This window comes from Crocodylus porosus, unplaced genomic scaffold, assembly GCF_001723895.1.
Source record: "Crocodylus porosus isolate Cpor-Errol unplaced genomic scaffold, CroPor_comp1, whole genome shotgun sequence".
Lineage (NCBI taxonomy): Eukaryota > Metazoa > Chordata > Crocodylia > Crocodylidae > Crocodylus > Crocodylus porosus.
The window spans coordinates 60,805,519-60,820,518 of record NW_017728907.1 but is presented as its reverse complement, the minus strand read 5'-3'; the positions used below and the strand labels follow the sequence as shown (position 1 = coordinate 60,820,518).

Below are 15,000 nucleotides of genomic sequence, written 5' to 3'. Positions count from 1 at the left end.
CCCTACAGATGCATCTTTCTGTCAGGAGGCACACTCTTTGTAGCAATTGTCAGATGTACCTGGAAAACCTCAACCTTCATGTTGGTGTTTGGAAGAGATCTTAATGCCTTCTGAGCTATACTCTTCTCATTTCACTTTGTAAAAGTTCCTGTATTTCTGGAAGGCCTGATCCATTAGAGGAACAGAGCCTACATGCATTGAGATCATGCCCAGCAGGAGGGATAAACAGGTAAAGAAAGTAGCAGCCTCCAAGAAAGCTGCTGAGGATTGAAGTTCTGTTATCAGAAGTGATGTAGAAAGCAGGGTAGATTTGTGCCTTATCGTGCCTTAGGAACATAAGCCTTTCAGAAAGCAATTAAGATTTAGGCATATAAATCACTTTGGTGCTTTTGAAAATTTTATTCAAGATTTTGTTTTGTTTTGGTTTTTTAACTGAAGATTTTAGGCTCAGGGTATTGATAGCTTGTAAATACATGTATGTAAAAAAAAAAAAAAAAAGCCAACGTTGTCAGCGCACACGCTTTTCCTGGAAGAATCCCCTCTTAGAGAGGAAGTGTTTGTTCTCTCTCATATCTCCAAGAATGAATTCCCTGGAATATCACTTCCTGCATTTTTTGTAACGCTTTAGGCATCACATCAATATCTTACTGTAAATAAGAGAGTAGGCATTATTTATTCATTCTAATTACATTATATCATGGTGAATTTGTTTGTTATTAATGTAGATGCGATATCCCATTAATACCTAATGAGCTCAGTGTAATGAGTATCCTTACAGAGAATACCAAGGGGGGAAAAGAATGATGAGCTGTCATTTTTTATTTTCTGTTTGGTAACAGACTGCTAACACTTGAAGCAACTTATTATTAATTTAAATGGGATGTGGGGTTTTGAGTAGCAGCCTAGGTGGCGATTCTGGTTTTTCTGGATTTACACATCCAATTCATTTCATGGTTTGAAAATACATTTTGTCCTAGGGTGAACACCTGGGAAGAGGAACAAGGACACAGATTTATTCTGGGGTTCTCAACTATAAGGAATATGAGAATGAAGGGTACCAGGATGAAAAAGAGATCAAAGTCCTCCTCAAAGTCTTGGACCCCAGCCACAGGGATATTTCTCTGGCAAGTTATTTAGTATGACAGATAAGGAAGGAGCCAACATCACTTTGTATCCTTTTTCAAAAGTGTACTGCCTAAACAATAGAAATTGCATACAAAACACAGGATGTTGGGGGGAGGGGAGTTAAGACCAGCATTTTTTAGACACAAGATGTGCTATAACAGTCATCAACACTTCTCAGGCACTTGGCAAGATCAGCATTACTCAATCAGGTGTTGGTTTCTTCAAATTAGATACAGACTTAGGCCCCAGCCCCTCAAGCACTCATGTATTCAAGTAGCTTCTCAAATCAACAGTCCCCTTAGCTAGGGACAGCATTTATACATAAACCGGTATAAGTGATTGAAAACAGGTTCAAATCTGTAACACAACAGAAGTTCAGTGCACATAAACTGCTTTCAAAATGGCTGAAACTGTTTAAGATAAATCTGGATGGATGAAATATCAGACTTAAATGATGTAGGTTAAATCGGTTTATTGAACTTCTGCCCCAGATCCCTCCAGATTCAAGTTAAGTCACAGTCCCCCAGCATCCCAGGATGCTTTGCACCTCCCCTGCAAACCCCCCTTGCTGGGGGGGGCAGACGAGTCTTGGCCGGAGCCATCTGTTCCAGGTGAGCAGGTGTGCTCTAGCATTCCCCCAGCTTCTGGCCTGGGCCACTGCAGCCATGTAGCTGCTTTTCTGGAATCAAAAGTGGATGTCTGTTCACTTACTTATTGGTTCAGTTTACGCAGCTTAGACTACCTGTGAAGAATGAATGGATTCAGCCTTGGGCTTTCTGACTGTTTGTTCTTAGCATTTGAGTGCAACCGAACACAGGTTTAACTGTTTGCTCCAAAACACTATCTAGGTTCCAGTTCTCCAGTGGGCAGTGAGATTCTGTCACTGACACCATGTTCCACAAGCCAGTTAATTTGTTTAAGCTTCATTGTCCCTGTGATACATAAACAGAGGCATAACATTGGCAAGAGACTTTGAGAGCCTCGGGAAAGAGTTGAGACATTGCATGCCATGCAGATGACAGCCTCTCATTACATACATCTACCACTTTCACATGTTGATTCTGCCCATTATCAGAGACACTGGGCTTTCCTAAACTACGCACACATCCTTGTTACCTCACCCTTGGTTTGTTTCTTTTAAGTGTTCTGCTTTCCTTCAGGGGGAGGCAGTGAAGTGCTGATATTTACTTTTGCTATATCACTTTGACAGGCGTTTTTTGAAACAGCGAGCATGATGAGGCAGGTTTCCCACAAACACATCGTCCTTCTTCACGGCGTTTGTGTCCGTGACGTGGAAAGTGAGTAGTTATAATTGGCTGGAATGCAGTTCTTCTGAAGTGAGGGTAGAGACTGTCTTTGCTCAGGGGCTGACAGGTCCAGGGTTGGGATTTCTGGGTGCCACCTAGCCTAGAAGTAGAACTGGGATGAGAGGCCATTTCCCCTGCTTCAAATCATAACATGGCTTTCCCTTGTTTTGCCATCATTTGAGCAAATCCTTATACTCCATGGTTCCCTGGGATATCGACAGGTCTGCTAGTAGAGGCCAGAGTCAAGAGACGTGGGGACAGCGCTCACATTATACCTGGTCTGTGTCCATTGGGCATTTTGTCTTCAGTATTGTTGATCTGGACTCTTTCGCGAGCAGAAGCTTCATTTTTTATTTAAAGCAGATGAAGCAAAGACTTACTAGTGTTGCATAGCTGTCTCCCTCGAGGAGACCCAGTTACACTTTGGATATTGTTCCAGACAGTACTATTGTGGCAGCACGGTGTGTTTCTCTTTCTGTAGATATTATGGTTGAAGAGTTTGTTGAATTTGGGCCTTTGGATCTCTTTATGCACCGGAAGAGTGATGTTCTTACAACTCCTTGGAAGTTCAAAGTAGCTAAACAGCTTGCAAGCGCACTTAGCTACTTGGTAAGTAGACAGTTTCATATCTCTAATTACATGATCTAAGTCACAAGATGTAGTTTAACTCACGCCAGAGTGTTGAATAGACTGCAGGGGACATCTGTGACCTAGTGAAGAGAATGGAAGTCAGCATGCTTCCTTTCAGGTCTCAGCGTACTGTTTTAATGAATTTCCAAGGCTTCCGGAGTAGATGAGTGCATTTTTAATGACAGATCAAGTGTAAGTTCCATTGCTCTCATTGGTTTATGACGTTTGTTAAGTCAGTTTCTGTGTGCTTCATGAAGCAGGCACAATATAATGCTCATCCACTTCTGCAAAGTGCATTGAAATCTGTGGGAGGAAGGTGGTTTATCAGTGCAAAGGATACATCTCTTGCACATGCTCCAAGAGAATTTTCCCCAACCTTTTTTTTAGCTCAGACTACACCTTTAAATATTTTGCACCCAGCGTTTTGGCTGCATAAACAAATGCTGTTGCAAAAAACTGCCACGTCTTTGAATGTACTGTAACTTTTCTGTTGAATACAGGAGGATAAAGATCTAGTACATGGAAATGTGTGTACTAAAAATATACTGTTGGCAAGAGAGGGAATAGACAGTGAATATGGTCCTTTCATAAAGCTGAGTGACCCAGGAATTCCAATAACTGTGCTGTCCAGACAAGGTACAGTATACGAACCCAGGTTATTATTCTTAACATGGTTGGGAAGGGATAGAAAATGTTTTTTATTAGCACTGTTTCCCATTCTCTTTTCTACTTTATACAGTTCCAAGTTGCATGTATTTACAAAACTGCACTGGAGTGAAGGAAAGTTGCATATAGAAGTTTTTGAGCCACATTCTAGTTTCTTTCCATTTTAAGCACACTATACAGTGTTGGGTCTAACAAGCTAATCTAGCAGGAATCTCAATGTTACGAAGGTTGCAGGGCACACCCAACATTCGTAAAAGTCACGAGAATATACTTTTATTTAGGCAGGTGTTTCAGACTAAACTGTTCCCTAAGAATAGGTTTTTCCTAAAAGGCTAAAGCAGTTCTAGAGAAAACGTGATAGAACACAATACTATACTACATCCCCAAGGAGAGAGAGAGAGGCAGTTTTCTATGTTTTGATACTACAGACCCTATCAATTCTGTGTTTCATCTCAGAATGCGTTGGCCGAATACCTTGGATTGCACCAGAATGTGTGAAAGATTCCAAAAATTTAAGCATTGCAGCAGACAAGTGGAGTTTTGGCACAACGCTATGGGAAATCTGCTACAATGGAGAAATACCCCTGAAGGATAAGACATTAGCAGAGGTAAAAGTTTGTTGCCTCAGTCTTGTGTTGCTGCTTCAGCACTTTGATGCATGTCCAGATTGAGTTAATGGAAGTTTAATGTTTTCAGTTCAATCAACTCTGTTTCAATCTCAGGTGGGATTGATAGATAAATACTAGGACCTGGGCTAGACTTCCATACAAAGAGCACTAGTTAATGCTAATTACAGACCCTTCCTCCCTTTTCACAGTGGTTTTCCTGAACCAGGGTAATAGGTGATTAGCACTAACTTCAGGAACATTTCATGCATCCACATAAAGCAGTTGTACTCGTTACCGCTACACCAAACTACATATCCCAAAGCACTTCACTAAAAGACACAGCTTCACTGAAATGCCTTTACCTTTGAGGAGGAGAGCATGAGCCAGCTCAGAGCAGGCAAGAGGGAGAAGCACATGTAGCTTGCAGCGCTGCTCCAACAGTACCACATAAAGAGCCTGCCATCTTGTTTTTCACAAGTTTACTTCACTTGCTAACAACCACTCCCTGAGCCACTCCCAAGACTCAGAATCCCCTTGCAGCCCATACACTGTTCCCTCTGCGGCTAGATTTAACTTCCTCAGAACATTTTCTGAGTAGGCAGCTGCAGCTCTTGGCTGTGATTATTAGTAAATTGTCCATGTTAATTAACACAAAGCCTCTTGCTGCTCCCTGCCATTCTGCCAGACCTCTTCTAAAGTGACTACTTTCCTCAACACCAGCCTTCTGTAGCCTAAAACATTGAGAGTATGAGATGGGATTCCTCTCCCAAGATATTAACATACCACAGTCTCTCCTCCCCTGGGGGTTTTTTATGCCTCTCCCTTTGTCTTCCACTTGCTGTCATGGTGAGATTTCTCCATGTTCCCTTTTTCTCATCCTTCCTCTGTGCCTGGCTCTCAACATCTCTGCTTCCCCCATTCGTCACAGCCATTGTTGGGACTTGCCACCCTCCCCCCAACCCATCCTATGGGCTCCCACCTTCCTGTGTTTTTAATCAGCTGAAAGTCACATACGACTGGAAGGGGTCGCTGGGTCACTGCGGCCAGCCATCTGCAATCCTGTTACACTGAAACGTACTTACCCTTGAGGAGGAGAGCAGGAGCCAACCAGCCAGCTCAGAGCAGGAGTGGGAGAGGAGGGCATGTGGCTTGCAGTCCTTCTGGGCGTGGTGTAAGCAGTCTCATAAATTGATCAAACTACATTTTAGAAGAAGTTAGGATTTCTGTCCTCCCTGTTGGTAGCCTTGTTCAGAACCTCCCTGTTCCGCTGGTTAGGAATTGTCTTCTAATTCCCACCCTAGATTTATGCACGGCCAGATCATACTCAGAACTATTGGAAACCTCATCAGAAAGATTCCTGCTGTGCTTCCTCTCCCTTGAATTTCTGCTCTTTCAAAGAAGCAGCTCTTGGACTCAGCCTGGGAAGGGGGGTTGCATGGCAGCACAGCAGCTGCTTGACTGCTTGAAGGCAGAAAACCAAGACCCTCACCCACTGCTTCTGAGAGGTGGTTAATTCAGGAGGGAGCTGAGATGCTGAAGAGGTAGTTACCCTGGTAAAGTGTGCTCCCTCTGTTTCCTTTCAGTCCACAACTTGCACCAGACTCTCCCCACACCAGTGGTAATTGCAAAAGTTTTAAATCAACACTGGAAGTTCATTGTTTTCCATTAGCAAAACACTCTGGCGATCTCTCCCACCACTGATGGAGTCCCACTCAGTGCTCTCTCTGTTCAGTGCATAATTAGTACAGCAAACCTGATGTTGCTACTGGCATGTACACACCTCCCCCTTCCGATCAGGGTTTAGTGAGTGGCTGAATGCACTACTGCTTTTAGGTCACAGATTCAGTTACACAATCCTGGGTGGGACAGCAGTTCAGATGCACTTTTTGCAACATCTTGGGACACACTGCTTACAATTCTTATCCCAGGAACCTTTCTAGGTACAACAGACACAGATGTTTGAACGATTACATTTGTTCTGGCTTAAAATGGTTTCTTCTGGGACAGATGTGACTTCTGTTTTGTAGCCTAAGTCAAGCTGTTTGTGAGATGTGGCTTGGCAACAAGGTAACTGTTCCAAAAAAAATGAACAATCCCAACCTGTCTGAGGAACATCTTAGCTGCTCCAAGGTACTTCAAACGCTAGAAAAAAGATTCTCTTCAGAATAGATTGGCCAGAGTAGCTGGTGGAAAGGCACTGGTTTGTGGATGCCACAGAGAGCAAAGCTGTTTTTTTGTTTTGTGGAAAACATCTTACAAAAATACCTGAAAAGATTTCAGATAAGAAGGTCTATGGTACATGAAGAGGTTTTTTTCATTTTGCCTTGCAGAAAGAGAGGTTTTACGAAGGACACTTCATGCTGGTGACACCATCCTGCAAGGAGCTTGCCGACTTGATGAAACAGTGCATGAATTATGACCCCAATCAGAGACCATTCTTCAGAGCAGTTATGAGGGACATTAATAAACTGGAGGAACAAAGTAAGAAATGTGTTTGTTAGTTTGATCTGGGAGGACCCACTTTATTTAGCAAAGTTGGACACCGAAGTAGGGTTTTACACACTAGCAGAGATTTCCTCTGACAAAGCATGAGAGCTGTGCAAGTGCCGTGGGTGAAGTTACTGATAAGCAACAGCAGATGTATTGTTCAGTGAGTACATACAAAGAGAATATAACCATTTAATTTGCGAATTGCCATTAATTTGCCACAAATTGTGGCACAGCTGATGGGGATAAGTCAAGCTGAGTTGAAAGGACTGTAGCAAGACTCAGTATAGCTTGTTCAGTAGTACCCAGCCTCCTTGGCCCGTGGGCCAGGTTCAGCCTGCAGGCCCAGTCCAGTGTACGGTGCTGCCCAGCCAGGGCCCAATGCAGGGACAGAGCCAAGGCAGCTGGGGCCAATATGGCCTTGTGGGCAGGGGGAGCCATGGCAGTGTTAATTCTCTCCATTCCTCCACCACCAAATTTCTGGAGGTGTGGGGAGATCCACAGGCTGGATTGCATGGGACTGCAAGCCAGATATGGCCTAAGGGTCATGAGCTGAAGACTCCTCCTGGCCTAGTTTCAAGGCAGTATCTGGGGCCAGTACAACTTTTACCAGTGTCATTGGGGAGTTTGTTGACCCAATTAGAGCCTGCAGCATAATCAGATACATTGGTCCTGGTCCAACTCTGTTCCTGATTCAGCTTGCTCTGAAATTGCTAGAAGGCATTACATTTTGAAAGGAAGCTTGTACATGTAGGAAGGCCAAAGGATATAAAAATTATGGTGAATTTCCCTTGAAACTGAATAACCCTCAGACCTGGCTTGCCAGTTGCCATAGTGCTGTCAGCTACAGTAAATAGCCAGTTACATCTCTAGAAGGCTTAGGGCTTTCCAGCACCATCATCCCCTGGTGCTGGGGAAGCTGAATCTGAATCTGGGAGATGAATCAATCAGAAGAGCTAGGTATTGAGATGAGCAGCCAACACCTGGATATGGTCAATGGAGGTAGAAAACTGGGCAAGATGTTAAGAGTCAAGGACGGAGACAAGGATAGACATGAGCAAAGAGCTTTGCTACAGAGAGACTGGAGGTGCATCAAATACCTCTAAAACCAATGTCAAAAAACCTCTGGGAGCCTGTCCACCTTGAACTGCATCTGTGTTCTCTTCCATGGCAGATCCTGATATTGTGTCTGAAAAGAAGCCTTATGCAGAGGTTGATCCCACCCTGTTTGAAAAACGGTTCTTGAAGAGAATCCGTGACCTAGGGGAGGTGAGTTGAGGGGCATGTTTAGGCTGGGAAGAAGAAACATGGTGGAGCCCCCCATTCTTGCTGCTGTTGTTCTCAGCAGCATGGCTCTTTGTCCCACTCTCTTCCTTCCCCACACGCTCCATACCAACCAAGGGATTTTCCTGGGGCAGAAGGGGCTTTCTGAAAAAGCAGCTGTATGAACTGCTAAGCAGCTTGTCTGTGGGACTGCTAGAGGGGATGATATGTGTGTCCCCCCAAGACAAGATAGGTGCACGCCAATCTGAGGGCAAGGTCTAGTCCAGGTGACCAGAGTCTGCCTTCAGCTTGTCCTTCAAAGGAGCTGTGTCCCCAGTCCATGGTGGGTTTGGTGCAGGTTTTCTGTATCACAAGAGCGGGGAAAAAAGAACGGTCAGTGTCTTGACTATTACACTGAGAACTGCCTGGCATCTCTTTCCTTTAAAACCAGGGTCACTTTGGCAAGGTTGAACTCTGCAGATACGATCCAGAAGGTGACAATACAGGAGAGCAGGTGGCTGTAAAGTCCCTGAAACCAGAGAGTGGTGGAAATCACATCGCTGATCTGAAGAAAGAGATTGAAATCTTGCGGACTCTTTATCATGATAACATAGTGAAATACAAGGGGATCTGCACAGAAGATGGTAAGCTGTCAAGTAGAAAGAGAAAAAAAGTCACCAGTTTTTTCCTTCTGCTGTTCTGCATGATAGCTTTCTTCATGCAGATGAACTTGGGTCATCTTGTTTTTGGCAAAAGAAGTTCAGCTGTCTCTCTGAAATTCTTGCCCCCCACCCCCCGGTTTTCATTTGCACTCCTGTAGCTATTTAGCTTTGAAGTAACCGTGTGGGTCACCCCGGTACCAAAACTTGGTTTTGAAAAATGTGTATGTAGTGAAAAATGTATTGCTTGCTAAATTTCAACAGGGAGCTTAGAGAAACAGGATTTATGCTGGCAGCAGGGACATATAGTGCTAAATCATAGAGAAATACCTGCTCTGTCTAGTTGTGGCTAAATTCTTGTTTACATGAAAAAACAGTCAGGGCTTATGGACAGAGATGAGACCTTTATTAGACCAAACATTTTTTTGCAAAATAAGGTCTTTACATGTTCACATGAAATGTTCTTCTAACACCGTGACTGTATCATCTCCAGACATCACGGTTTTGAAGTCTGTGGCTTTCTATACAGCTCCCGACAGAGTGGGTGTCACTAATTTTGACTCGTGCCTTTGGCCATTACAGCCACATACAGAGTCATTGACTATGAGGAAAGAAACTCTTATCACTGCCAGGTCCCTGCTGACCAGTGCAGACAAGCCCGGCACAGCAGGTGCTGGCATTTGTAATACGGGGAAGATTATATCCCTGAAAATGAACAGCCCTATTTTTCTTTTAGGAGGAAGTGGAATTAAACTCATCATGGAGTTTCTTCCTTTGGGGAGTCTCAAGGAATATCTCCCTCGGAACAAGAACAAAATCAACTCAAAACAGCAGCTGAGATACGCAGTTCAGATCTGCAAGGTAAGACTGGAAAGACGCCACCGTTCCAGAGCTGGTGCATCACCATGCATCTGGCAGACCAGGCTCCCTGGGGATGGAGCTGTTGTTATAGCCATAAACAGCTGAGGAGTGCACAAGGAGCTCCAGGCATTGTTGGTGGGAGCAAAAAGAAAAGAGCTTTGAGCGTAGCGGTGGGGCTGTCGTCTGAATGCTGAAGGGAGAAAGGAGATCAACCAAGGGAAATGAGGGAGAAGCTGGGGAACAGTTTTATGGGGAGATGGGGAGAGAACATGGATTTAACACTAGGGAAATGACCAATTATTATGTCCTCTCTACAGGGAATGGATTATTTGGGCTCCTGTCAGTATGTTCACCGGGACTTGGCAGCCAGAAACGTCCTTGTTGAAAGTGAGAACAGAGTGAAGATTGGAGACTTTGGCCTCACAAAAGCTATTGAAACGGATAAGGAATACTACACCGTGAAAGATGATCTTGACAGCCCTGTCTTCTGGTAATAGGCTACCGCAACTCCACTTTGTTAAATAGTCTATACCCCCCACTGGAGCCATAGGCTCCAAATATTTGTTGTGTGTGTTTTCCTGTTTTACTAATGTACTGTAGGCCAGGAAGACAGCAGACTGACTGCCTACACCAAATGCATCCACTCATTTTAACACTCCCATTTTAATCTCGATTTGTAGTACTTGATCATGTAGCTTGATATTGTTTGCAGCACCTCAAGACCTTGGGTGAGATAAGAGGCATTACGAACAGGCACACATGTTCTCGCCAAGTTCCTATATTTCACGCAAGTGATATCACAGATGAATTATTCTAACCATATGCAGCTTGAGCATTCAGGCTGTAAATAGACATCTCACTTGAGGAGGTCCTGATTGATCTGATGCAAAACCTGGGATAGGAGGCACAGCCCTTTCCCCAGCCTTTCCAAGTTGCACTGCTGCTCCCCTGCCAGTAATGTCCAGGGAGAGCACACCAGGACCCCCAGATAACTTGAACTGAGCCACAACTAACCTAGATGTACACAGCATTGTCTCAGGGGAAAAAGTACTTGAAGTGGGACAATACACCGGTACACCTGTAGAATTCCAGGAGAAATGCTGTGTCTTATTGTTTGCGCCCTCAGTCTTACTTTCTTAACAGCATTTGCGTTGAGTAAATTTGCACAGGTTTAAGGAAATGTAATGGAATTGTGCTCTGTCCATAGGTACGCGCCAGAATGCCTGCTTCAGAGCAAATTTTACATTGCTTCAGATGTCTGGTCATTTGGAGTGACATTGTATGAGCTACTTACCTACTGTGACTCTGAATCCAGTCCAATGGCAGTGAGTGGTTTTGAAATCATTTTATTTCAAGATCAGTTATTTTATTTTAATTCAATCCTATTCATGCACATCAGCGTCTTCAAAAATAATTCTTTGAGTTTCGCTGAGGTTATCGTCTGAACACCGCAGCTGGCTCAAAAGCAGACTGGAACAGAATATGCTTCTCTGGATCAGGGGTTGGCAACATCTTCAGTGCTGTGGGACAAAATAATGCAGCTTAGCCTGAGGCGGGCTGGTGCTTCCAACATGGCTGACACTGCAGCTACTTGTCCCCGTTGCCAGTGCTGCTCCCTTGCTGCTAGTGGGCCATAGGTGCTGACCTCCGCTATAGATTATGAAAACAGGAAATTTCCAAAAGTGCAGCTAAACCCCGTAACCAACCAATCTGAGCTTCTGCCTAAGGCAGTGGTGCCCAAATTTTCTTACCCTCTGGGCCAGAGGCATAGTGCAAGATCAGTTTGGGGCTGGATTTGCTGCCTGGGATCGTATTGTGGGCCAGATCCAGTGAGGTTAGTGCACAGGTATGATCCTGTGCTTGGCCCCAGCCCTGTGCTGCCACATCAGTCCCACCACCTCAGCTCCTTGTGACAGTGCAGGCACATGGGGCCATGTCATCTGGCCTGGAAAGTTGGCAACATGGAGAGCACACATGGCCTCAAGCACTGGCTGTCCTAGCGGAGAAGCTGTTTCTAAGAGCTGTGCATGTTGTATTCTCCTGACCCGATGGGATGAGAAAGAAATGGGTACCCTGTTTGTTAACCTCCAGAATAAGGTCTGCTATTAGTTTTCATTTTGAAATGCCAGTATTGTGCATCTCAAGTCTAAATGTTACAGATTCACTTTCATAATTTTTTCTTTATATAGTTCTTAAAAGTGGCTTTTACTCTCTACAGGAATTCTTGAAAATGATTGGTCCCACTCAAGGCCAGATGACAGTAGCACGGCTTGTGCGTGTATTACAAGAAGGGAAGCGTTTACCACGTCCACCAAACTGCCCAGAAGAGGTATGAACTAGATCACCAGCAGGGTGTATACAACAAGCTTTCCTTGCACTCTGCTTTAAATTCAACAGCAAAAGACTATCACATGATTGTGGCTGAGAAGTCTGTTTGCATTTTTGAAAGAATGAGAAGATTCCTTTTAGTTGAGTGTTTTTTAAGCTTCACTGACAGGTTCTGAAGTCTGAAGCCCAGGTCTTTCTAGGGTCTGAGTCCAAAGAGAATTCATTAGAAATCCCCTTGAGTCTTGAAGTATGGAGCTGGTATTTGTGCCAGTACAGCTGTGTTAATACAGCTGCCTCCTTCAGAGGAGGACCAAACTGCAGCCATCAGGACCAAAAACAAATGTTTCTATTTGTGGGACAGGACAGTTCCCATCCCTGTCCTGGAAGTGGGCTGTTGGTGCCTGATTCCACTGCTACACGTGGAGCCTTCCAGTTGACTTCAGGGAAGGTGGATCAAGTTTTTAACCAAGGAGCCCAGCCACTAGAGGGAGCCATAACCAAGTGAATGAAATCAGCAATTAAATATTTGGGGCATTTTTACACATGCAAGTGCCCCAGTGCTGGGCACTTTGAGAAGTGCCTGGTGCTACAGCACTTACAGTTGTATAAATGGCGAAATGCGCATCAGTGCCAAAAAAGTAGCTGCGGTATGCTTTTGAACTAAAACACCGCAGAGGTGCCTTAGTTCAAAAGTGCACCGCTATGCATTTCACTGCTTTTACAGCTGCACACAGCGCACATGCGGAGTATGTTTCACTTTAAGTTTCACTGCTGCTTTAAAGCGGGTAGTCTGTGAATCTGCAGAAAGCAAAGTATAATTAGAAACAGCCATATCGACTTCACTTGTTCATGGTTCTGATTACTGACCCCCACTGACCTTTATCTAAATACTAGTCAAATAAGATTTCATATTGCAAAGCTGGTTGGCACACAGTGGAGTATCTTATTTACTGACACACCTGCCGGCTGTGGATTTTGGTCATTTGTCTTTTTGGGAAGATGAGAAGTCAAGTCTTTATAGTCTAAACATAAAATTCTCATTTGTTTCTAGGTTGATCAGCTGATGAGGAAGTGTTGGATGTATATTCAAACTGAACGGACCACCTTTCGCAACCTTATTCAAGGATTTGAAGCACTTATAAATAAAACCTAATTCACATTTTTGTATTGTCTGTGCTATAATTGTGTCAAAATACAATGTGCAAGTCTTCTATTTTTAAATACTGTAGTTTGTACTCTGGCTACGCTAATATGCATTTAAAAGTTTCTTTTCTCCAAGGGTTTAACTTTTTGTTTTTGTTTAGTCAGCACATGGATCAAGTATCATAATAGAAATTTGTTTCTCAAAAAGGCATGTTTGATCAATGTGTACATTATATGGATTATATTGGGCTAATCAGAATTGAAAAATGTGTCAAGAAAGACTGTAATTCTCAGTGCCAACATATGTAGCGTATTAAATAAATATTCTGTCCCTAGAGGGTTTATTTCCTAATTAGCTGAGCCAGAAGGCATAAAGAACTTGCCAAGGCAACTGCTTTTCAAGTATGCAAACTTTTATGGGTGTACAAATTTTTTTTTTTTTTAAACACTGGCTGACAGAAAACCCTATGATGTCCTTCATGTGCACAGGAGTTTTAAAAATATAATTAAAAAAAATCGGCACAATCATTATTCCAGATGCTATGTATTATCAATCAAGTGCTTACTAACCAAACAACTTTGACCCAGTTTAAAGTCCTAACATTTTATGTTGCAGGGGAAAAAAAGAAATTTTAAATGTCAAGTTTCCATTTATACACATTCAGGATTGTGCATCTGAGTTTAATTTACCTTTTTAAGTAAAAAATTTCCCACTGTCCAAAGCACCATATAACATACAAATGCTCAGTGTGCAAGCATAGTACTCCTTGGCATGAAATGCAGGAAAGCTGCCAGAGTCAGTAAAAAGTGGCTGGGAAATCAGGAATGCATGTATGAGAATAACAAAATAATAATCAGACTAGAGTAATGCACTCCAGGCCTGGGACCAACCATGTCACCAGAGAATTCACTTGTCAGGGCTGAGACCTGAACAGTTGTGAGGTCTCCCTAGATAAAGCAATGTTTGCTTATTGTCTGCCATCACAATGAGTATCTTCAGATGAGCTGCCTGCAAGCAATTCTTTGACTGACCCACACATTTATTAAGACCTGTTAAAAAGAAGTGTTGGACAAGCATGAGTATGTAAACCTAGACTAGCTGCACCTTAAACAACAGCACTTGGATCGTAATTTGGTGGGGGAAGACTCAAAATAGGCAATCGCCAAAAAACTCAGTGAGCCAGAGTAAAAACGTATCCAACGAAGTCAGGCTGAGCCTGGAGCCACTTGAGGTCTCTGGTCATAATTCTGCTTTTACACAAGCTGCAGTTGAAGTGAGGGCCCTGTTCTGTAAATACAATAGCCTTTTACAGGAATAATTCATTTCAATTGGAAACCTTTAGCTGACAGCCTCTCTAGAATGTAAGGCAATACTGTTTTCCCTAACCCTGAATTCAGAAAATGCTTTGAGGGACTATTCATCACTGCCTGGAATAAGTCTTCATTAAAATATAAATGTAATTACTAAATGTTAACCAATTTAGATTTATTTTTAAAGTATTATCTGTTTTATTTCTGTATTCCATAAACATATAAACAGGCACTTTGTTACTCTTTTTACAAACAAAAGTAATAAAAATGTTTTCTCTGTACAGCTGTCTGTGTTAATTCTAAATTAAATTGTGTGAAAGTCTCTCCAACTTACCTTCCACAAAGTATCTAAAAGCATGCTAGCTAAAAAAGTGGAACGTTAAAAAAAATAAAAATAAAAGATGGCTTCCAGCATGTAATTGTAATCTGGAAGGTTTTTTTCTTCCACAGAATTACACTGTAAATATACCAGCAGTTTATTTTAGTCCAAAAGAGTGACAATTCAGAAAAGTTGCTTACACAACAGTGCAAATCCAATACTACAGGTGAATTTTCAATATCAGGTAATACAAAAAAGCCAATTAATCTTGTAAAAATATTCATTATTCTCAT

At 42.9% G+C, this 15,000-nt stretch overlaps 1 protein-coding gene across 1 annotated transcript in view; it reads left to right on the top strand.

Moving 5' to 3' along the window:
• Positions 1-14,669, top strand: part of JAK1 (Janus kinase 1) — a 41,022-nt gene extending 26,353 nt beyond the window's left edge. The window contains exons 12-24 of the mRNA XM_019531576.1: positions 978-1,124; positions 2,336-2,423; positions 2,914-3,041; positions 3,563-3,698; positions 4,185-4,336; positions 6,667-6,817; positions 7,998-8,092; positions 8,538-8,730; positions 9,482-9,606; positions 9,924-10,096; positions 10,814-10,931; positions 11,825-11,935; positions 12,986-14,669. Of these exons, the coding sequence (XP_019387121.1) occupies positions 978-1,124; positions 2,336-2,423; positions 2,914-3,041; positions 3,563-3,698; positions 4,185-4,336; positions 6,667-6,817; positions 7,998-8,092; positions 8,538-8,730; positions 9,482-9,606; positions 9,924-10,096; positions 10,814-10,931; positions 11,825-11,935; positions 12,986-13,087 (1,719 nt within the window). The 3' untranslated portion in view covers positions 13,088-14,669. The remainder of the gene's footprint in view (positions 1-977; positions 1,125-2,335; positions 2,424-2,913; positions 3,042-3,562; positions 3,699-4,184; positions 4,337-6,666; positions 6,818-7,997; positions 8,093-8,537; positions 8,731-9,481; positions 9,607-9,923; positions 10,097-10,813; positions 10,932-11,824; positions 11,936-12,985) is intronic.
• The last annotated feature ends 331 nt before the right edge of the window (positions 14,670-15,000 follow it).